Here is a 24,868-nt window from a genome sequence, read left to right as displayed (position 1 = left end):
TAAGCATCAGAGGGTTTGGTGTGAAGGCCAATCATAAACATTTTTCACACGCTGTTTTAATCCTCACGGCAGCCCCGCAAGGTAGATATTATTAGCTCCATGGTACTGAAGAGGATATTGAAGCCTGGAGAAATTAATTGATTTGCCCTGATTCAAGCAGCTAATAAACTATCAAACTGAGATCTCTCTAGGACACTTTACACTATTTATTTAGAAATCTGAGAATCATGAGAAGTGAAGAAAGATAACACACCTTCCCCTCTCCAGGTGAAAACTGGCAGTCTCCAGGCGCAGTGAGGAAGTGGTTTCCTGCAGGGTCCGCAGCAATCCCACATGTACCCCACAGTGACCCCCGCCCCCACTGTCCGTGGGAATCCACCGTCTGCAGAGAATAAAGCCGCTGGCTGGAATCCAGTCCCCCCACATCAGAATTCTAAGCCCTGGAGGTTTTTCTCTTCTCTTTGGCTTCTAAGCCTCTAAAAAGCACCTTAATGTGGTTATGAAAAGCTGCAGTCTCTATTTCAGGAAATGCATTTTAAAATCCTGTCTGACAAAGATGACCATTAAAACAAGCTGGGTGCAAAATTATCTTTGCAGACTTGATCCTACACCTAACTGGTCGTATAGGAGTAGCATTTTATGAAGCCCAAATACGAGGTATTTTTTGCTTTGCGTTCTCAGGCCACTACTTAAGTTCTTCAGCAGGTTTTGAGTGATTGTTTTTCTCTCTTTTTTAAAAAAAAGCAGGAATACAATACTGTACCTTTTTTTTTTTTTTTTTTTTTGCTATAACAGCTGTTTATTGCAATTAAAGGAACAGGAAAAGATCCTGATGCACTAAAGGAACAGAGACAGATTTTCATAATAACTTTTTCCAAAGGAGTACAGAGAGTTGGGAGAACTGCTGAGTATGAGTATGTAGCTGGTATTATTTCTATACACACACACACTCACACACGGTCACACGCACATTCACGCTCATTCACATTTATATTCATTTTCATCTTTATTTAATGGAGGAATAAGGAGGGAAAATAACAGGCAGGAAAATCTTGTAAATAATGCAAAAATTACCAGGAGAAAATTGCCTATAGGACCAAAGTAAAAACGAGAAAGTGCTATCAAGTTCAAAGACATGGCTCTTTGTCCCTGACATTTGTCTGTAAGCCAAGGGAACAGTCTGCTGCATCTTTCCTTCACAAAAAAAAGGGCTCCTTGACTTTTAAAAACATTCATTCAATTTTCCATTAGGTATTAAACTCTTCTAATGCAAAAAAAAAAAAAAATAATAAAAAGAGACAATATAGTTAGGCATGGTAAACTAGTCAGTTTTGGGTTCTTAAACGCTTTTTCATTTTCTGTAAATGTTTCAGAACTACATGTACTGTGCCTCTAATAGATTACATAGATGGGAATGATTATTCCATTGAACCGCAGCAAGGTGGGGATGAAGATGGTTTTGCCAGAGGGGCCTGGGACTGGAGTTTACTATGGAAACGTATCCCTCTAAGCCACAAGGAAAAAGCCAAAAGAAAACATAAAACTGAACCTTATCGGTAAAGATGGCTACTTTATTTTCTTATGTGGAACGTCTATCTAAGTACTTTTTTTTTTTTTCCTTCCCCATGTGCTTGTATAAATATGTGGGTCCATACATACCCTTGCATTTCATCTTTGCTGCCATCATCAACACAATACAGAACCATTTGCACTGTGCCGATTATAGATGTCATAAATGGCAACACATATGAAATTGTACCCCAAGGGGGTGGTGACGAAGATGGGTATGCCCGAGGAGCATGGGATTGGAGTATGCTCTGGAAACGGGTGCCTCTGACCCCTCGAGAGAAGAGAATGAGAAAGACAAAAACTGAACCATATCGGTAATCACTAAATCACTTACATGTTTTTCTTTTCTCCAATTGCTGCTAACATATTAACCTCTTGCCAAGCTAAAAAATTTGTTATTAGAACTGTAGTTGCTATCGCAGATTCTGTAAGAGTTTTTTTTCCCTTGCATTATTTCCGAGGTTTAAATTCACATTTGCTTCTTTGTAATTGTTTTTTTCCCTAAATGCAAGCTTCATTTGTGGGGGTGGGGGGGATCTAGGGATGGGGTTATATGGCATTGGTTTCAAATAGAAGTAGAAAAAATCTTTGCCCTCCCGTCCTAGTAGAGTAGACATCAAATTGTATTCTTTTGGCCATAATTTCATTCTGTAAATTAAAAATGCATAAATCATTTCCAGTCCAAGCTTTATGTCCACTTTGATCCCTTGGCTATAGTGTTAACAATGAAAGGCAAATAGAAGAGAATTCTCGTCTTTTTCTTCTTTTTGTTTTGTATGCTAACTCATAAATAATACTTTTGTACCGGGTTAGGTCTGGTGTGTAGAAATACCTGACTTTGGAAAATATTACATAGAACCCTTTATTACTTCCTTCTCAGAAGAACATTTGATTAAAAGGAAACTTTATTCCAAAGTCAGCTTTTGTCCCTTCTTATGGGACAAATAGAACAGTTTATCCTACCCTATTCTTTTGGTTGTTTAGCTGAAACATTCACTGCCTTTCAAGAGTGACTCCAAATGAAACTTTTTTGTCTTATGTTAGTATAGCTTCTAAATGTGTCTAATTTTTTCAGATCTTATGGTTCTGCTTTTGGTCTCTCTCTCCTTGTTATACTACTGATAATGTTAGAACCCTGTTTTGGGAAGTTGCTTCCAATGTCACGCAAATGCTGGCGGGATCTGGGTCGGTCATGATATTCAAATACTGAGATGGCAAACATAAGGAAATTATGGAATTTTAAGCTTTGACGCTTTCCAAATTTCCCTTTGAAGTTCTTTTTTTGAAACAGTCCAAGAATGTACTGCTTACCTACTTGATTTGACAAGAACTTCTTGGTGTACAAAATAAAGGGTAATGATTATATTTATATTTCTGCCAATTCCATGGGCTTGGCTAGTAAAGGAATTTTTTTAAGCAGGCTAGAAAAATTCATGGGGGTGTCCCTTTAAATAACTCACCGGTTTTCATGTTAAGATGAATCTTAAAATACACACTGAGATAAACAGGAATACATTTAAATATTTTCCTTTTATTTATTTATTTGAGAGAGAGAGACAGAGAGAGCATGAGCGAGGAGAAGGTCAGAGGGAGAAGCAAACTCCTTGTGGAGCTGGGAGCCCGATGTGGGACTCGATCCCAGGACTCCAGGATCATGACCTGAGCTGAAGGCAGTCGCTTAACCAACTGAGCCACCCCGGCGCCCCATAAACAGGAATACATTTAAAGATCAAAAAGGCATGGTTACAATGGAGTAATTTTAAATGAGTTAAATAAATGTGCCATGAAAATAACCAAGAATGCAATAGCTCTGCTTACCAAGTCAGGCAGCATACCTTAAGAGATTGGCTTCGCTTGATGTGATTTCCTTTAATATTGAAAGTATTACTTGATTTATTATTTATCTTCTCAACAAATATTTAATGAATGCTTATTATGTGCTAGACATTGTTTCCTGGGGATAAATTTTTCAAAGATATGTTCTCTCATGGCACTTAAAATATAAGGGGTGAGACAGAAATGAAACAGATCAGTACACGAATAACTCTGGAATAGCAGCCGCCAAAAGCGGCGCGAAGGCAAACCACGGGGTACATGGAGCTTCGTGGGGAGAGAACCTAATCCAGTTGGGAGGAGCCCTAAATGCCAGGAGTTGGTCCTGTGGACAGGGAGGAAGAACTTTTCAGGAGAGCGAACAGCCGAGGTAAAACCCTGAGAGAGGAGCATTTGTCGTGTTGGAGGTGTGAGCAGAGCAGTGAAGAACTCCGGAGAAAGCCCGCTGCGCATGGAGAGCAGGGAGAGAGGCTGGCATCCCTGGGCCCACACTGAGTCTACGCTGCCTGCCATGAGATTCGATGTGGATGAGGGCAGAATAGAAGAGACAGTCAGGGGTGTCACCATAGCAGTGCAAGTGACGGGAGCTTGGTCTGGGATGGAAGCAGCAGGGACAAGATCCAGATACCTTTTCAAGGTGAAATCAGTAGGAATTAGTGACAAATTGAATGTTAGGTGTAGTGATGAAAAAGGTTCTGAGATGGAGGAATCTACTTAGGAATCAAGACACATTAATCATTAATTGTGGGGGAGGAGGATGAAAATGTCTTCCTCTAGAGATGTGAGTGGCTTGTCCCCAGAAAGGACCCAATTCAAGATTCCATTCAGGAAGCCCCGCAGATCGCCCCTTTGCATTTCTACCTCCCGACACAGTAAATAGCTAATGTCTAATTCTCCTGTGTCGTTTCCATGCTACATTTGCAAACTCTGAATGAACTGTGACTGTTCAGCCATGATTTACACCCTTATTTGGCATGCCCCTGAGCTATAAAATTAAAAAATGACAGACTACTTCCATGGTCTATGGTTTCACTCATCCTAGAATGACTCATAAATCATTGTAGGAGCAGTTAGCAGACCATGGCTGTATGGCTCAGTATTTTTAGGAGTGAAAGAGAAAAAAATTCTATCTTAACTAACTCTCAAGGCTTAATTTTCAAACCAACAAGGGAACGAAGGCGCCCTCTCCTGGCAGAATGGTGCAATGCGCTACTTCATAATGAACTGCAAATTGGATTTCAGATAAAAATCAGTAAATTCAATAAAGAATTATAAACAGATTGTTTTGTGAAGGCTTTGTAATTTCTTAATGTTTGGCCATCGGTGTTGTCTCTTCTGTGCATTACTTAGATTGTGTTCCAAACAGGCTGTTGTCTGTTGGTGAAGGGGTACTGGGGGTTTATCTTTAATAGTTACTGCAGTGTTTCTTCCCTTAGGTCCCCTGCCATGGCTGGCGGATTATTTGCCATTGAACGAGAGTTCTTCTTTGAACTGGGTCTGTATGATCCAGGCCTCCAGATCTGGGGTGGTGAAAACTTTGAGATCTCATACAAGGTAACATTTCATTTAAACAAATGCGGTTTTCTAAGTCATTACCGACTTTTGTGACTTTCAGATAAGGCTTGTTTCTTTGGGGGGGGGGCTGTTTAATGCATTTCTCTAAATTATAAAGAACAACTAACAAAAATGCATGCCTTTGGGGAAAAAATAGGGCAAAATGTCAACTCCCAACTTCTTATATGCTTACATGGCTCATCTCAACACTGAAGCCAGCAAACTTCAAAAATGAAAGTTCCAGGGCACCTGGGTGGCTTAGTCAAGTGTCCAACTCTTGGTTTCAGCTCAGGTCACCATCTCGGGGTCCTGGGATCGAACCTCATGTCAGGATCTGCACTCAGTGGGGAATCTGCTTGAGGATTCTCTCTGCCTCTCTCTCTGTCCCTCCTCCTGGTTTCACACACATACTCACTCTCTCTCCCTCTCTTTCTCTGAAATAAATAAATAAATCTTTTTTAAAAAATGAAAGTACCTCCTCGCCCCACTCCCCACCTTACCCTCCAGGCTTTCTGTGCCTTGAAGCCTTTTGTTATAAAAGCCCTTTAGGGAATCTGCATGTGTTGGGGCCACATTTGACCATCCACTGACACTGTTGCCCTTTATCACTGTAGGACATGGTGATTCAGGACAGAAGCAGACCCCAGCCATGACTGTGCATCCTCAGACTGACACTGGAGCTGCCTTCCTGCAGCACCCACCCTGATGTTGAGGCAGTCCTTGGACAGTAATACCGTCCATGCTCCCACCCCGACCTCCCACTGTCCACAAGAAAAAGAACTATATCACAGTCGGAGTTAAACAGATATTTGTCTCTGGTCTTAAATTTCCAGAGACGAAAGAAGAATAACTCAGTCCCTGCTCTGAAGGAAGTTAGAGTTCGTAAGAAGAGATTAGAATTAAATTCATAATACAATAAGAAGGTAGATGGCATTCAGTTGGTGTGATTAAGAAACAGCATCATCCTGGAGGGAGGATTTGAGGCAGACTAGGAAGGTGGGCATGATATCGATAGGCAGAGATAAAGGGAAGGGAAGGAGACCCCAGGGCAGGTAGACTGGGTTAGCAGGTACAAAGGTGGGAACAAGAAGAATACGTTCAGCAAACAGTGAGAGCACACTTTAGCATAATCTGATGGCCTGAGTAAGAAAGACATCCAAGAAGGGGAAGTGGACACTTATGTTGGGATTGTATAGAGGAGGCACTCCGATGTTGAGCCAAGAGATTTTTACTGAATTTGATAAGCCGGGGGCAACCTATTGAAGATGCTAAGCAAGGGAATAACATGACCCAGAGCTGCCCTTCAGCTAGAATAATCTTACTATAAATAAGGATAGCATAGAGTGGAGAGAAGCAGGAAGTGAAGAAGCCAATTTGGAGGTTATTATAATAATCACCCAGGTGGGAAATCCATTAGCCTTGGAAATGGCGAGTGATACCAGGAATGAAGAATCTGTGTGACTTTGCAAGGTTACACTGTGCGAAGGTTGTTTAAAGCTACAAGTACACAAGGGGCCCTGAGGAGTGGAGTATTACTGCATTCCATACTGCCTTGTTTGGTATCATAGGAGTTTGAAAACACATTATTTTAGGATTCGTTTCATCTATGAATTCCCCATGGACGCTGTATCTAATTTAGATTTTACATTTACATTTATAAGACAAATTTTCAAGTATAATTTATTTTGATATATGAAACAACTTCCACATGTGTTTTCCCCCGATAGATATGGCAGTGTGGCGGCAAATTGCTGTTTGTCCCCTGCTCTCGCGTTGGACACATCTACCGTCTCGAGGGCTGGCAAGGGAATCCTCCACCCATTTATGTTGGCTCTTCTCCAACTCTGAAGGTGAGTCTTTGGATACCAGGAGAGTGGCCTGGGGAGCTCTGTACCACACGCCCCTCCATTGATAGCCCACACATTGAAGTCATTTCAATGGCAGCTCCCGGAGTGCGATAAATCATTGAAGCAGTCAACGCTGGTTCTCCCTTCTAGCTTAAGCTGGACTTACTCATGAAACACCTTATTATTTTTGTTTTGTTTTGTTTTTATTTGAAGTAGAGCTGACATACAGTATTATAGGTGTTAGATTACAGGTATACACAGGTATTCAACATGTATATACGTTGGGAAGTGATCTCAATAAATCTCGCTACCATCCGTCACCATTGAAGCTGTTACAGTGTTATTAACTCTGGTCCCTATGCTGTGCATTGCCTCCCCCTTCCCCCGTGTCAGCCATCTGCCCGCTTTGCTTTGTTTGCTTGTTTGTTTGTTTTGTCTTTTAGATTCCACATAGAAGTGAAATCATATGGTATTTGTCTTTCTCTGCCTTACTTATTTCACTTACCTTAATACCAGCCATGTTGTCCATCTGGGTCCATCCATGTTCTAACAAATGGCAAGATTTCATTCTTTTTTATGACTGAGTAAAATTGCACTGTGTGTGTGTGTGTGTGTGTGTGTGTGTGTGTGTGTGTGTGTGTGTGTGAGTGTGTATATATTTATATATCCCACATCTTCTTTATCTATCAGTATTATCAATGGACACTTAAGTTGCTCCATAGCTTGGCTGTTGTGATTGTAAATTGTATTATAACTAATGCTGCAGTGAACATAGGGACACATATATCTTTTTGAATTAGTGTTTTTGTACTCTTTGGGTAAATACTGAGAAGTAGAATTCCTAGGTTGTAGGATAGTTCTGTTTTTAATTTTTTGAGGAATCTCCATACTGTTTTCCATAGTGGCTGCACCAATTTTCAAAAGCAGCACTCAAGGGTTCCTTTTTCCTCTTATCTTCACCAACACTTATTTCTTATTGTTTTGACAATAGCCATTCTGACAGGTGTGAGGTGATATCTCCTTGTGGTTTTGATTTGTGTTTCACTGATGATTAGTGAGGTTAAGTAGCTTTTCATGTATCTGTTAGCTACGTGTCTGTCTTCTTTGGAGAAATGTCCATTCAGGTCATCTGCCCATTATTTGATTTTTTTTTGCATTTTTATATTGAGTCATATGAGTTCTTTATCATTTTGGATATTAATTCCTGTCTGGTTGGATCATTTGCAAATATCCTCCCATTCAGAAGGATGCCTTTTCATTTTGTTGATGGTTTCTTTCACTATACAAAAGCTTTTTAGTTTGATGTAGACCCATGTGTTTATTTTTCTTTTGTTGTACTTGCCTGAGGAGAGAGATCCAAAAAAATGTTGTTCAAGAGCTTACTTCCTATGTTTTCTTAGGAATTTTATGGTTTCAGGTCTTATGTTTAAGTCTTTAGTCCATTTTGAGTTTATTTTGTATAATGGTTAATAGGAAAGTGGTCTAGTTTTATTCTTTTGCAAGAGGCTGTCCAGTTTTCCTAACATTTATTGAGGAAACTGCCTTTTCCCCTTGGCTTCATTTGTCAAAGATTAATTAACCACATAAGCTTGGGTTTATTTCTGGCCTGTCTATTCTGTTCCATTGGGGTATGTATCTGTTTTTGTGCCAGTAACATACTGTTTTGATTACTATAACTTTGTGGTATAATTTCAAATCAGGGAGCATGATACCTCCAGGTTTGTTCTTCTTTCTCAAGATTGCTTTGGCTATTCAGGGTCTTTTGTGGTTCCACACAAATTTTTGGATTATTTGTTCTCATTCTATGAAAAATACTATTGATATTTTGATAGATATTGCACTGAGTCTGTAAATTGCTTTGGGTAGTATGGACATTTTAATAATATTGATTTTTCTAGTCCATGAATGTGGTATATCTTTCCATTTTTTTATGTGTTATCTTCAATTTCTTTCATCAGTGTCTTATAGTTTTTGGAGTATGGGTCTTTTGCCTCCTTAGTTGAATTTATTTCTCGATGTTTTTGATGCAATTATAAATGGACTATTTTCTTAATTTCTTTTTCTGATAGCTTATTATTAGTATATAGAAATACAACAGACTTATGTATATTAATTTTGTATCCTACAACTTTACCGAATTCATTTATTAGTTCTAATAGCTTTTTGGGTAGAGTCTTCAGGGTTTTCCATGTAAAGTGTCATGTCATCTGCAAAAAGTGACCGTTTTACTTCTTCTTTCCCAATTTGAATGCTTTTTATTTCTCTTCTTGTCTGATTGCCATGGCTAGGACTTCCAACACTAAGTTGAATAAAAGTGGCAAGAGTGGGCATCCTTGTCCCAGATCTTAGAAGGAAATCTTTTGGCTTTTCATCATTGAGTATGATGTTAGCTCATGGGCTTGTCATACATAGCCTCCATTATGTTGAAGTACGTTCCCTCTGTATTCACTTTGTTGAGAATTTTTATCATAAATAGATCTTGACTTTCATCAAATGCTCTTTCTGCATCCATTGAGAAAGTTACATGATTTTTGTTATTCTTTTTATTAAAGTGGTGTATCACGTTGATTGATTTGTGAACATTGAACCATCTTTGCATCCCTGAAATAATCCCAGTTGATCATGGTGTATAATCCTTTCAGTGTATAGTTGAATTCACCTTACTGATATTCTGTTGAAGATTTTTTGCATCTGTGTTTATCAGGGATCTTATTATTTTTTAAGATTATTCTTTGTATCCTATTCTGATTAAGATTTTTATATTGAATGTTCTCCATGAGACGACATCTCAGAAAAATTTAAAAAACAAAACAAAACAAAACCTGCCACTCTGTCAGAAAATAGTTGAAAGGAAAATGTCAGCTTCTACTATTTTCACACAAATAAAATATTATTTTTGTTTGTTCTAAAATAATCCTATTAGGAGTTTGTGCAGTAAACAAAATCAGATTTTTGAACAATGCTTGCAAAAGATTAATGTCTTTTTTCTCTCAAACCAGGAATAAAGCAGAAAAGCTTCACACAGAGACCAAATATCCCACTGCTAGGAAGATGAAGTCCTCTATTCTTGACCGAGTAACTTTGAAGTTCCTCTAGTTGGGCTGCTTTCATAAATTCTAAGTGCATAGGAGTCTGATTCTCTTCATTTTCTGGAGCCCTTAAACCAAGTCAAAAGCAGAGGGAAGTTTATTATTGGCTGTAGATGCAACTTGGAACAGTTCCTTAAAGGGAAGTAGATAATAGAAGCAGAGATGGAAAGGTCTTAAGGAATGAACACAGCTTTCTAACTAGCCAGTTTATCATAGAAATGGCCAAATGGAGCCCCAGCTACCAGAGGAGATGAGACTAAAATATCCCCAATAAGACAAAGAGCACCAAATTAACACCAGGGCTCACTGGCATTGCAGGAAAAGAACCTGCCCTTGGAGCTGGACCCAAAGAATTAATCCCAAAGAATTAATGGAAAGTCACATTGATTCATGAAGGCCTGTGCTACAAGGAACAGGAAAAGTGATGAGAGGGAAATCTTTATCCACTCTAAAAATTAACTGTACATATCGGGAAAACGACCGATAAATGTAACATTCTGTTTATACTCCGTGAGTGCCTAGAATGTGCCAGGCCCTTTTTCCCTCCATCATCCGCTTCAGCCACAGTGTGCCAGTGGCTTACGTCTGTTCATCCAGCTCGTCTGTCGTCTCTGAGCTGCTGACTTTGATAGGCAATTGTCTCCTAGAATTAACTTCTTAGATGTCCCTCAAGCATTTCAGACTCAATATAGTCAAAGCTGAACATTTTAACTTTTTCCCAAAAGCAATCCTTTTCCTGCATCCTCTGTTTGCCCGTGAATGAAACTTTGAGGGGGATGTTAGTGTAATCTTCCTCTCTTCCCTCCATCTTACCAAGCCCTGAGGATTCTGCCTCATACCTATCTCTGAAATCCTCCCTTTCTATGCTTTGCACAGGTCCTCGAATCCCATGGATATTAAATAGCCCCCTACTTGGTTCTCTGCCATCAGCTGCAACCCCCTTCGGTCCATCTCCTACTCACCACCAGTGTCACTCCCCTGAACATTAAATCTGATATCTGTACCTGCTTAAAACCTTTTGATGGCTCTCTGCTAAAGGATAAAATTCAAAGTCCTTAAAAAAGAATAATAATAATAATAGCTAACACTTTTTAAGCGCTCAATGTACACTAGACCCTAAATGCTTTATAATTTTCACAAAGCACGACAAGCTATGGTGTGAAAAACTATTTGTAGGATTCCAAATGCACCATGATAAGTCACACTTCTTTTGGGTTTCTCTTTACCCTGAATACCATTCCCACATAATGAACCACTCCTTCGAGGCTGAGCTGTCCCTTGTTCCTCCAAGCTGCCCCTCTAGCCTTCTCCTTCCCAAACAATGAAATGCCCCTTCTTTGCATCACTGTAACCATATGTGTGTGCCCTGAATTCTTTCTGTGCATTCGTATCTAGAAGACATGGGCTGTATTCAATTTTGGGTGACTTTGCAAAAGTCAAGACAATTTAGCTATAACATTATGTGTTACGTTACAATACTACCACATACAACATTCTTGGAATCCAGGGGCTTTTGGCAACTGCACGTCTATGTTCACCCTGTGGTAGTCATAGCCTAGGACAATCTTAATCTGAATACAAGGTGTTTTCCTCTTTTTTTTTTTTTAATTTAAATTCAATTAGCCAATATCAAATATGCCATTAGTTTCCAGTGCACAAGCTGTTTTCTACTCCTGATGTAAAACAGGGCTCAGCAACAATGGCCTTTAGACCAGATCCAGCCCTTTTTAGTAAATAAAGTAATAGGGAAGCACCAGCACACCCATCTGTCTGCATGTTGTGTAAACTACCTTCTCATGACAACAGCAGAGCTCAGTAGTTGCTGCAGAGACTGTGTGGCCCACTGTTGCCAAAGATCCTTAGCCTCTGGCCTTTTATAGAGAAAATGTGCTGATGAACGATGTTGGAGACCAAGGGACTAGATTGAGTATGTATTCCAGCTGTCATAATATTCACACCCACGTGCATTCATTCCATTAAACCTTACAAGATAGGTCTTTGTCAGTTATCACAACATGAGCTTGTTTTATTGTTCCTTAAATTCTGTTCCTCATAGTGCATCAGTTGGGGAAACTGGCTGGTTAATTCTGGGTGATAGCAAAATGGTTCTATTATAGTCGTACCGTGACCCAAAAAAGCCACTTGCAAAGAAAAAAAAAAGTGTTTTATTCAACACAGCTATTGTTTGTTGTGATGGTTTCTGAAATGAGCCTTTTCTCTACACATGCTAGTAGTGTGGTTCTAATAGAAAGAGATCATTCTGGGTGAAGGAGCATCTGTGTCCAGAAGCCCTCTCCTAAACCCTCTCTGAACTTGACCTTCTTCCTCTAGAAGGTGGACAGAACATACGATCTTAGAATATATGATTTTTACAGCTCGGTGATGTCAGATTCTGTGTCCGTCACTTCTTAGTTGAACGTTTATGACATTTTATCTTTAGCAATTGACATATTCAGGTCGTCAACTGACTTGCATTTGTTTAATTAAATATCAGGTCCTATCAAAATGAGTTTGTTATATGTTGGTCATATTCCGTGTGTCTAAGATGACTGCATTGCGATATTTTTCTTTTTCTTAATGTTGTCTTCTTTTTCACAGAATTATGTTAGAGTTGTAGAAGTTTGGTGGGATGAATACAAAGACTACTTCTATGCTAGTCGTCCTGAATCAAAGGCCTTACCATATGGAGATATATCTGAGCTGAAAAAATTTCGGGAAGATCACAACTGCAAAAGTTTCAAATGGTTCATGGAAGAAATAGCTTATGACATAACTTCACACTACCCTTTGCCACCGAAAAATGTCGAATGGGGAGAAGTAAGTACTGGCAGGTATTCCAATCTCAAAATGTTTGGAGACTGAGTTTAGGAGAAGGCAGAAGGAGATGGAAATATGTGAGTGAAAGGAAAGAATTCTTGGAGTAAAGTTTCTCCTCTACCTTTCCACCAGACCATGACACCTCCCTTGACCCCCTGACCCCTGGCCCAACCACTGTGTCCCCTGCTCTCAGCTCTTGGACTTACGGCTCTCCATCCTGGAATGCCGTACACTCCCTGCAGCTCCTCCTGCCCCTTCCCTGCCTCTCCTTCCCAAGTCCTTTTCCTGACTAAGTCTAACTTTTCCTGTTGCTCTCAATTTAGAGAGTGCCAGTTCTAAAAAGCCTTTCTTATTCTTCCTCAATCCATCAGAAAGACTGAGTTCTTGATCTTTCCATGGGTTCTCGTAACATTCAAAATTGCCTATCTCTCAGCTAGTCTCCGTGTTCAGGACCTGGTTCACCATATGTCCCAGTGGACTAATTAAAGACCACCCATATACAATAGGCACCCAAACAGTGCTTGTCAAATGAATGAATGAATTAATGATAACTGAAAACAAGTAAAGTAGGCCAAGGCATTGATTGGTGTTGTCATTTGTTTTTTCAGACTTCCCTTTGTAACCTCATTTCTGATTTTATGCACCCATGAGCCTTCATACTGCTACCTCATGGGTGTATTAAATGTGCCATGAACTTTTTAAACCTGGGTACTGTTGCTTAGGTACATATTCAGCAACTACTGGTCAAGGGCCTGCTATGTCCCAGTCACTCTCCTATACATGAAATAAGACAGGCAGGCCCTTTTCATCAGGGAAAGGCTCTCCCCTTGGGTTAGTGGGGGAAAGAGACAACAACAGGGAAGACGAGGAAGGTAATGGCAGATGGTGTTGAGGCCTACAAAGGAAATAAACAGGTGATGTTCAGGAGGACGGAGGGACAGATTATGGAAGACTTCTTGGAAGAGGTGACATTTAATCTGAGATGTCAGTGATACACCAGAGAGCCAGGAGAGAATGTTCCAAGTGAAGAAAATGGTGAGGTTAGAGGCTCTGAGTCAGGAAGGCCTTTATCCTGTGGGGGTAGGAAGCCATGGGAGGGTTTTAAGGAGGTAACAGAAATTGATTTAAGCTTTGCTTTTTAATCACCCTGCTGTGAGGGTTTAGAGTAGAAACAGGGATGCCAGTTAGGAAGCCTGGTAGGGTAGTTCCGGTGAGAAGCGATGGTAGCGGAGACCAGGAAGTCAAAATTGGAATGGAGGCGAGCAGACCAATGTGAGATACGTATTTTATCTGGAGGCAGGTTGCTGATGGATGGGGATGTGAAGGATATGGGCCAAGATGACTAGTTTTGTTTTTTCTCTGAGTAGCCGCTGAGGTGGCAGCTGAGATGGGGAGGCTGGTAGAGGGGAAGTGGGGGAAGGGTTGGGAATGGCGAGTTCTTTATTGGCGTTCTGGTCGGGTGGCGCGCCTGGACGTCAGACAGCCAGGTGCACCCGGGAAACTGAAGGCCAGAAGAGCGCGCTGTACATTCGGAGCCATCGGCAGTAGATTGTTTCATGACACGGAGTGAACTCACGTAGGGAGAAAATAGAGATAGATAAAAGAAGTTGGGATCCAGCCCTGAGGGATTCCAGCACATAGAGTTTGGAAATAAAAGAAGCCAAAACTTAAGCTGTTCACCTCTTGGTTTAATCCCCCCCCCCACCCCGCCGCCGTACTCCGTGTTCTGTTATAGCAAACTAGGTTTGACTCCCAGCTGGACCATGAGCCCCTGGAAGTCCAGACCAGATTTCGGTTCTCTTTTAATCTCCAAGAACACCTGATTAATATAGTGCCTTCTTCATAAAAGGAATGAGTCCTCTTGATGATCTCATCGGGTCTCCTGACTTTGAAACCATCTACATGCTGATGACTCTGGCTTTCTATCTCTAGCCCAAATCTCTCTCCCGGAGCCCAGACAAGTCCTTCCAACATGCTACTTGCAGTCTCCAGCAGATGATCTGACAGTCACTTCAAACTCAATGTATTCAAAACTGAACTCCTTATGTTCCCTCCCCAGCCTGTCTTTGCTGATTGCTCAGGATAAAACTTGGGCTTCTCCTTTGAATCCTCTTCTCTCATACATCACATCCAGTTACCAAATCTGAGCCTTTCTTACTGTGCTTTAAGCCACTACATCTCTGAGATTAACTTTGCCTTCGTGTGGCCTGTTCTCAGCCAGCAGGCAGAGTGCTCTTTTGAAAATGTGAGTCAGGTCACGGAACTCTTCTGTTAGAAACCTGCAGTGGAGTGAAGGCAGAGGCCCTCCTAGTGGGCTCGAGGCCAATATGCAGTCTGACCCCACTGTTCTCTGGCCTCTCCTGCCGCTACTCTCCCCACTCTGTGTCAGCCCCACCGCCATCTTCCTGGTGTTCAGTCGGGGCAGGCATGCACCTGCCTTTGCTGTTCTCTCTGCCCAAAAGCAAAGCCCGCCTCTTCACACAGGCCTGACGTTTATACAGTTGACCCTTGAACAACACCGGTTTGAACTGCCCAGGTCCACTTACACACGCATTTTTTTTTTTTTTAAATATAGGGAATGTATTTTTTCTTCCTTACGATTTTTTTCTTTCTTTCTTTTTCTTTCTTTTCTTTTCTTTTCTTTTTTTAAGATTTTATTTGAGAGAGAGAGCATGGGCAGGAGTGGGGCCTGGGGGGAAGAGCAGAGGGAGAGGGAGAAGCAGACTCCCTGCTGAGCAGGGTCCCTAATGCGGGGCCCCATCCCAGGACTCTGGGATCATGACCTGAGCCGAAGGCAGCCCCTTAACCAACTGAACCACCCAGGCGCCCCTCTTCCTTATGATTTTCTTAACATTTTTCTTTTCTCTTGCTGGCTTTATTGTAAGAATACAGTATATAATACATATAATATGCAGAGTATGTGTTAAGTGACTGTTTGTTACTGGTAAGGCTTCCGGTCAACAGTAGGCTGTTAGTAGTGAAGTTTGGGGGAAATCAAAAGCTATATATACACAGGTTTTTGACTGTGTGGGAGGTTGTCTCCCCTAATCCCTGCGTTGTTCAAGGGTCAATTGTATATCCGCTCAAGACTGCTCAGATGTTACCTTCTCAGTGAGAATCTGCCCTGCTGTCCCCTAACCCTCTCAGCCCCCACCTTGAACTTGCTCTTTTTCATTTTTCCATGGCGCTTACCACTTCCAAACATGTTTGTTATGTTTTCTGCTTATTTTCTGTCTTTCCCTCCCTAGAATGTAAACTCGCTGGGGCAAGGATCTTTTATCCATTTTGTTCCCTGGTATAACAGAGCCTTACAACATTCCTGACACAGTATTTACTCACCAAATATTTGATGAATAAATAAAGTCATGAGTGAGTGAATAGGTGGAATTTTCTGTTCTCCCTTTATAAGCCACCCCTAAATATATCCTCACTTTAAGCTCTGTCCCCGCTCTGGCCCCTATACGTTAAGCCTCACTTCTCAGTGTTTCCTTGAACATTGCAGGGAACCCCTACCAGTTTGAGCCCCATGTCTCCCTGGGGACAGTCTTCAGCGTCCCTCCAAGCAGGGCAAGAGGCTCCTTTCTCCACATGCCTGTCTGTCCATCCTGCTGGACGCCACAGACACAAGGGCCCCAGCCCGTGACTTGATTCTCATTGTATCTTCTAAAGCACTAATCATCGTAGGTGCTCAATCAATATTTGCTGACCAAATGAAAGGATAAACATTTTATCCAAATCCTGTAAAATTCATAATTGCAATACAAATATATAGAATTTCCAGAGAAGGGAAACGGTGAGTTTTATACAAAATGGGCATTCCAAAGATGAAACCCTGTGGTTGCTTCTCACCTACATCATTCATGCTCAGAGAAAAATCTCACTGCCTGGCCCATCTGCCGTGACTTTTGCCTCCTGAGCCTCTTGGAGACATCCACCCAAATTGTCGCACAGCCATTTCAAGGAGTTCTCTTTTGTCCTTAATTCTGGTCTAGACATCTAGGGCCAGTGTCTGTTAGCACTGGTTAGCTGTGCTCTGTTGCTTCTCATCCACATGAATTCTCATGAACCTGGCATTGTATTTCATGGTATCTTTTTATTTTTTTCTTCTGTGGTATTTTATCAAAATCTATGGACTAGTGCCCCCAGTTGGAGTAATAAGCCCATTCCAGTGTGGGCTTCAAGACTGTAAATGATTTCAGAGGTGACTGGTATTCCCTGAGCTACTCCAAGACAGACAAGACTGTCATCACCTAACATTACACACCCAGATTTCCACTGTGAACTGCAGTATTTAGCATGAAAGTCTCTTAACCTGATGCTAGAGCTCACTGAAACTCAACTGTTGCCTGCTTTTTGGTTCTTTGTTCGTTTTTGTAGATCAGAGGCCTTGAGACTGTTTACTGCATTGATAGCATGGGGAAGACAAACGGAGGCTTTGTTGAACTAGGGCCCTGCCACAGGATGGGAGGGAATCAGGTAAATAACCATACTTGCATGTTTTCATATTCGGCTGCATTGCGACAGCTAGTCTTACTGATCATGGGGTTTCATTTACTTTTTAATTTGATAGTTTTGTTTATTTGGGTAAAATTAAACATTCTGTGAAAAAACTGACAGTGTTAAAGCATTTACTTAGATGAAGGGGATGAGAACGGTTTTGAGTTTTCACACAAGCAATCTGAATCTAGAATTTATGTCTGATCTAAGAGATTAGAATATATTCCTATGTAAGTATCTAGCCATGTAAGCCTAGCTCTGTAGTAATTTTATTTGTAAATTGTGTTCAGTATTCCACATTTCCCCCTAATAAATTAGCTAGGGTGTTACTCCCAGTAAGGGAACATTTCACTAATATATTTTCTTACTTCCTTATGTGGGTGTTGTTCTTGCCTCTAATTTAGATTGTCAAACATCATCTGTTTCCACTTTTTCATCTGCTCACACTGTTGGTGCATAAGAAATATGTGTTGATGACCCATTCTGTGCCTAAAAGGCTAAAGAACACAATCCTTAAAGTGTTAGCAGGAGTCTTCACTAATATCAAAATGAGTATAGTTTCTATGTTCGGACATAGAACTCTGAACATACAGAAAAATTATAGAAAAATAAAGTCATTGAGTTTATGAGTTAAGTTTCCTTTTTTCTTTTTTTTAAATAATACAGATCAGCAGAGAAGGTGCCTTGATACTTTCTTTTTTTTTTAATAGCTTTTTCGAATCAATGAAGCTAATCAACTCATGCAGTATGACCAGTGTTTGACAAAAGGGCCTGATGGATCCAAAGTTATGATTACACACTGTAATCTAAATGAATTCAAGGAATGGCAGTACTTCAAGGTATTAAGCATTTCAATATTTCGGTTGTGCATTATTGTAAAATAATATTATTTGCTATTTCACTTTAATAATACCTACCATCTGGAATTAAGATATATAAATCTTAAAATATATATGTGTGTATGTTTATATACATATATATATATCAAGTTTCAATATGCAATAAATTGCATTTATAGTTCATGTTGTCCAGCAGGTGGAGCTATAGACAAACAAATAACACTTAGAAGTCTGGGTCTTCACAACTTCTTACTAACAATGGGAGAAATACTGCTTTAAAAGTCATGTTTAGTTATTTACTTGACACCACAGGAACGGGTTTTTTGTTTGTTTGTTTGTTTGTTTGTTTGTTTTTCCCCCAGATGTGAATCTTCCAGGTTCTTTGCCAAGTTGAAGATCCCAACATATTAATGTATTTATGTATAATTTTCTGTGTCTAGACTTGACTAAATCAATTTATTGTGAAACACGAAGTTGGGAAAGCTGCCCCAAACTGAAAGGACTTGGCAGTCCTCCCCTTTATTTATGCATCTAGTGGTCATGATCATACCATGTCTGTCATCCCAGCACTTACTTGCTATGTAGTGACATTGTTATGACCCAGCTTAATATTCCCGGTTATCATCATTCACAGATAATTACTATCAAGTGGTATGTGTCAGTTGCCAATCTTTTTCCTGTAACAAGTTAGAAAGGAGAAGGTTAACATAAACCTTGAAGAACAGAGCCTTTGTTTCTACAAAGAAAGATGAGTAATAGCAATAAATGATGGGCTCAGTGAGAACAGTATTAGTAACTAAAAATATTAAAAGAAGGCTAAGGCAGACCAGAAACTACCATCCAGAAGTAGTTTAATGGACAAAAAAATGGAATATACATATTTTAGCTATTTTAAAGGCCACAGCATTGAATATGCATTTGTGCATCAAACATTACTAAATATTCCTTGGGGCCCGATGACGTGGTAACTTCAAAAAGAAGCCAAAGCACATCATACTCTAATGGCAGAAAAGAAAAAACTGCAGAAATGAAAGTAAGTAAAATGCAATAGGTTAACAAAGGATCGATTAATAGGAGGAATTGTTTATCATGAATTTCATAGAGGAAGTATCATCGTACCAGATCTCGAGATAGAAAAAGGCTTTTTGTAGAGGAGGAGCAAAGGCATGGAGTAAAAGTGTGTAGTAGAGTCTAGGACTCTTGTTGAGTTTGGTGTCCTTAAGTTGTAGTCCATGTGGAAGAACAGTGAACTTCATTTTGCAAGTGAGGAACCCAGTGAGAGGGAACAGTGGATACTTCAGGAAAATAACTCTAGGAATATTGTGAAGTACAGACTGATAAGCAGATCAGTTCAGTCTGCAGTTCTCAGACTTCCAGTCTCTAGATTCTCTCTGCACTCTTGAAAATTACTGAGAACCTCCCCACAACGACAGATTTTGTTCATCTAGGTCATAGCTAAAAATATTTTCTGAGTTGCAAATTAAACCTGAGAAGTTTTGTAAGCATGTATTTGTATTGTTTTATATTTGTATTTATATATTAATTCATGTTAAAAGTTAATGATAACCCTACCACATGTTAATAAAAATAACATTTTGAATAACAAATTACTATTTTTCAAAAAAAGTGAGAAGAATGGCATTGTTTCATGATTTTTCAAATCCCTTTAAATGCCTGGTTTAATGGAAGACAGTTGAATTCTCATACTGCTTCTGCATTCAATTTGATGTGATATGTTGTTTTAGTTGAAGTATATGAGGAAAATCTAGCCTCAAACATGTAGTTAGAAAAGAGAGGATTAATTTAATAGCCTTTTCAGATAATTGTATTCTTCTTTGATGCTACACCACCACAGTTAAGTAAATGGTAGTTTCTTAAAAGTTATTTGCAGTGTAGAATCTGAAACCGTATCAGTGAGCATTTGGTCCTATGTTACATTAAAATCCATTGGTCTGTCTTATACTCTGAAAGGATCTTTTACTCATGTCTGCTTTTGTAACATCATGCGTTGGTTGTTTGGAAAATATTGGCTCACTCAGTGATGTAGGTCTTCCAAATGTTGACACATTTCAGTAAACAGTGTCCAAAAATCACAAATATAAGCACTGATTCCATGGTAAAGCTGTCAGGTTCATGGTGGTGGGTACAAGTTTTCCACCCCTCTAGTTTTTGCTTGAAAAGTCAGATTCTATCTATCAGTGGCAACAAGTACTGTCAGATTATCATTGCTGGTTTTTTAAGTGACGGACTTACTTCATTTTCTAGAAAAAGTCTGCCCAGTCCCAAGTTGGAATAATCATAGTTTGTCTAGAGTTGTCCTTTGAAGTGCAAATGACATTACTTGAAAAAAGCAGCTAGTTGGACTCTCAGGTCAAACAAATGTACACGTGCTTTCCTTCTGGATAACCACTGTACTTCACTATATGGAAGTGCTTTATCCATACTATCCATCTCATCTCAGAATATTTTTAAAAGGGTAGAGACACCTGGATGGCTCAGTTGATTAAGTGTCTGGTCTTGGTTTCGGCTCAAGTCATGATCTCATGGGTTGTCAGACCAAGCCCCGCATAGGGCTCCACATTCAGCAGGGAGTTGGGAGAGTCCCTCTGCCCTCCCACCCCCAACCCCGCACTTGCACACTGTTCTTGCCCTCTCTCTCTCCGTCTCTAAAATAAGTAAATCTTTCAGAAAAAAGTATACTCAAGGGTCAAGATTTAATAAAACCAGTAAGTGTTATGGTTTCATCACAGACACCTTTAAGTAGAACCAGTGTTTTCTTTTTTAGCTGTGAGTGTATGGCCATGAATACTGAGACTAGCACACTTACATCACTGCTTGATTTATGCAAAGGCCCCAGCATTTTGACCTTCCATTGTTTTTGCACCATCAGTATAAATGTCCATGCAATGAAAAAGGCAAATGGGGTCTTTGTATTATTACAAGGTAGTTTTGGCCTTACAGACCCAATCTTAGGTAGTCTGAGGGCTACAGTATGAGAAGCCCTGAGCTCTATTGAAGAAATCTACAACAGAGGACGAGCACTAAACTAAGGTACATGCAGTGGGTCTGGGAAAGGATTCAGATCAGAGACATTGCAAATATCAGTCCTCAGTGATTGCGACAGTTTGAAGGAAGGAAGGAAAGTGTAGCATCAAAGGCCTCTGTCCTGAGCCCTGGAAGGGTGGTACTGCCGTTAGCCAGGATGGGAACTGAAGAAGTAGGTTTGGAGGGGAAGACAATGAATTGAAGTTTGTATACCATTGAATTTGTACGTTGTGACTTAACAATAAAAAGGACTTAGAAGACTGACAATTGTGAAAAATCCAGTCTGAGGTATGGTTGGTTTAAGCCTGTCCGATTTGCTGGAATTCTCTTCTTGCGAAAGCCAGATAATGACTTCGAATGTCAGTGATACCAAAAGAAATACAAATTTCAAGTTCCCTTGTCCTCTGTTTTCCAGAGCCTGTACAGATTTACTCACATTCCTTCAGGAAAGTGCTTAGATCGTTCAGACGTCCTCCACCAAGTGTTCATCTCCGACTGCGACTCCAGTAAAATGACTCAAAAGTGGGAAATGAACAACATCCATAGTGTTTAGAAAGAATGAAAGAAACCAATAACCTACCTACTGACACATAAACTTATCTAGAACTGAAAACCGCCTGAAACCTGCTGCAACTATTGTTAACTCTGTACAGTTCCAAACCCAGAACCTCCTGATCAGTTTGAAGGACGTTGATAAACTGTGATTTTACAATAACATTATCATCTGCAGTTACTGTTTACAAAACTGCTTTTACCTTAAACTTTGTAGATGTTTACATCTTTTTTTGTTTTGTTTCAAGATGATGTTGGTAATTTGTGCATTTAGCTCTGTTTTATTTAAAACAGAGTTAAAAGCATCATTGTCTTCTTTGGGATTACACTCAGGGGTCTGAAAGGCAGTTTGATTTTTTTTTTTTTTTAAACACACATGAAAACAAGGTTGGAGTAACCAGACTTTCATATATAACTTGGTGATTATCAACCTATTGTGTCTTTATTTAATTTTACATCTTTATGAAGCACTGCCACAGGTTCTTAGCCAAGGTGGCCTTCCTTCACAGTCATGCTGCTTTATTGAAAGGTGAATTTCAACACATTTAGTGCCTCTTTCATTTCTCAGTATATATTTCAAGAGCTTTTGATGAAATTTATAGGATGGTAATGATGGAATTGTCATCTGGATGAGGAATACTTTCACTACTCAAAAATGAATTTATGTGCTGCCATTTGCTCTGAAATGGAATGGTGTATGGTTTGAAAAAGAAAAGACAGTATAGAACATCCAAGGCTATTTCATAGGGTTGAAGATTGTATGACATTAACTCCCTCACTCCCTGGCATGCCCAACGTTCTCCGCTGATTGTGACTCCAAAGATAACAGAGGGGGTCTAACAACTAGGGAAAAGTTGTCCACTGACATCTGGTATTCACTTTTCCCCAATACCTATCACTACAGAAAATTAATTCTCAGTTTTGAAACCCTGAAGTGTGGGAGTAACAAAAACAACAAAATACCACTGTCAACACATCCAGGGCTCATTCTGACCATGGTAAGAATTTCCAAGTCCTTGTTAGACTAAGCCTTACAAAACCCGTGTGCGTTACAACCCTAAGCTGTGGAACCCGGAAGCCAAGAGTGAATGGATGTTTCATGTATGTCTTCATCCAAATGAAATCCCCTGCACATTGTTTTAAATTAAAAAAAAAAATGGCTACTTAAAAATACAGTTCATTAACAAATATGAACTTCTGTTAGGTTAGGTGTTAGTTCTCTAGTGTTTCTTTTTTGTTTTGTTTTGTCTTAGGAAGCATATTTCTATTAGTATTTTTCCAGCGAAAAGAAGACGTGTTTGGATTTAACATTTATTAAGATGGTACCTACTATAGGAAAACCAAATAGTGCAGATAGTCAATTAAATTCTAATTTCTAAATAAGAGTCTTTTGTTACCCAAAAGATTAAAATGCTACACTGAGTGGAAAAAAAAAAAAAGAAAAAGAAAAAACTGATGAAGTGGGGAATGGCAAGTAAATGATGCATTTTTGATCCTGTAATCATGATATCATTACAATGAAAGGAATTTCACAAACTACTGCCAGAGGGAACTATTTTTAATTAAAGCTTAAAAAAGGAAAGAAAAAAATCTACATTTGTTTAGAAGAAAAGCCTACAAATTTGTTTCTTCCAAGCTTAGCTCTTAAATTTGGAGAGTCAGAGTTAAACATCCTGAACAGAGTCTTATTTATTATTTTGAATTGTCAATTTATATTTTGCTACTGATCTGTGATCAACCATTTTAACTTTCATTCATCTCTAGGGATGTTTAAGAGGAATACGTTTATATATGCTTATACAACTGCAAAATAAATAAGCTATAAAAAGGAAACTAAGAGAATTGGTACATTAATTACTTGTGTCTTTGCAAATAGGCTCCATTTTCCTTGTTGAATAGATTATAACCTTGTTAACTATGCATAGGCCTAAGAAAGGTGGCACATAAACTGCGCATGTACATTTTAAATGGGTATTTTGTGCAATTCGCTGATACTCTATGAAAATGATTCTATATATTGAAATCAGAAACCTTACCAAACATGAAAAACATCAGAAGCTGCTGCCATATGACTATTTTCTACTGTAGGCTGCTTTGGAAATAATTCCCATATCCTTGCTTTGTAAGTTGATAATATCACTATGCATTTCTACATATTTTATAAATTTGATTTATGCAGATTTTGATACACTGTATGTTTCTGTAGAAATTGTATAAATATTCAAATTTTATTAGGGATAAATTTGAGAAGTTTATGTATATCTTAATTCTGGGTTGCTTGTTTTTTAGGTGAGAAAAAAATAAAATATTTTAATCCATGGGTTTTTTCAGAACTTGTAATCATTTCTAAATCCAAACACTGCATGCTTGAATTTCGTCTATAAGATACACTAACGTAATAGCTAAAATATCGTATACTATGGTTATATGTTGAGTATGTGCTTGAATATTGGTTGTAATTATGCTTAGAATATACTTGGAATCCTTGGAGCATATCTGTAGGAAGGAAACATAAGTTTTATTTTGGTCTCTAGTTCCTTATATATAGCAATTTTTTTTGAAGTAACTTATCCAAGTATAAAAAACCACACCAGCAACATATATCTTTCTTGGCAGTGTATTCTACTATAGAATTGCCTATTGAAAGCAAAAATTTCTTTAAGTCAAAACTCTTTACAACCTGACAGGTCAAGTGAGTAGAGAGAAAGGAAGCCTACCAAAAAACAGAAACAGGCCATAGGACCTTGTGGCACAATGTGTGACATCTCAAGAGAAGATATGGCTACTAACATTCCAATACGTGGCAGTGTTGATTTCGGAAACTTTCAGTTGACCTGGCTATTGTCACATCCGCTAATTCTTAGCTACTGTATCAAAGAAACTTGAAAAAGTCATCTAGGACCAGACTGGAGTAAACGGGGGCTCACTTATTTCTTAAGATACAGTCTCACAGGGATCTTGGAATATACTTCATTTCTGGACAGAATCTAACTTTTTTTAAAAATCCACTTATAATTCAGTGGAAAACATGGTAAGTACTTGATCTGAGCCAGAGCCCCAGTAGGCCAGTCATTTGGGGACATGAAAATTAATCCATGTGAAAGCAGATTTTAAAAAGTATCAAGCACTATGAAAATGCGTATCATTCATTAGAATCAGTGAGTTGTAGGAAAATGGACAGAGTGGTTTTTGTGGACCACTATGCCCTGGAATTGAGATTAAAGGA

At 39.3% G+C, this 24,868-nt stretch overlaps 1 protein-coding gene across 2 annotated transcripts in view; it reads left to right on the top strand.

Annotated features, from left to right (window-relative positions):
- Positions 1-23,960, top strand: part of LOC111153324 (polypeptide N-acetylgalactosaminyltransferase 7) — a 144,117-nt gene extending 120,157 nt beyond the window's left edge. Inside the window, exons 6-12 of one of the 2 annotated variants that reach the window (XM_022512281.1) lie at positions 1,701-1,883; positions 4,839-4,956; positions 6,684-6,806; positions 12,491-12,709; positions 17,087-17,185; positions 17,917-18,045; positions 21,506-23,960. In XM_022512281.1, coding sequence (XP_022367989.1) covers positions 1,701-1,883; positions 4,839-4,956; positions 6,684-6,806; positions 12,491-12,709; positions 17,087-17,185; positions 17,917-18,045; positions 21,506-21,643 — 1,009 coding nt within the window. In that variant the 3' untranslated portion in view covers positions 21,644-23,960. Of the gene's footprint in view, positions 1-1,373; positions 1,557-1,700; positions 1,884-4,838; positions 4,957-6,683; positions 6,807-12,490; positions 12,710-17,086; positions 17,186-17,916; positions 18,046-21,505 lie in introns of both variants that reach the window. The other variant, XM_022512291.1, reaches the window with a different exon arrangement.
- The last annotated feature ends 908 nt before the right edge of the window (positions 23,961-24,868 follow it).

This window comes from Enhydra lutris, unplaced genomic scaffold, assembly GCF_002288905.1.
Source record: "Enhydra lutris kenyoni isolate GAN:26980312 unplaced genomic scaffold, ASM228890v2 scaffoldscaffold3, whole genome shotgun sequence".
In the NCBI taxonomy this organism is placed as follows: Eukaryota; Metazoa; Chordata; class Mammalia; order Carnivora; family Mustelidae; genus Enhydra; species Enhydra lutris.
This window is presented reverse-complemented; position numbering and strand designations above follow the sequence as displayed.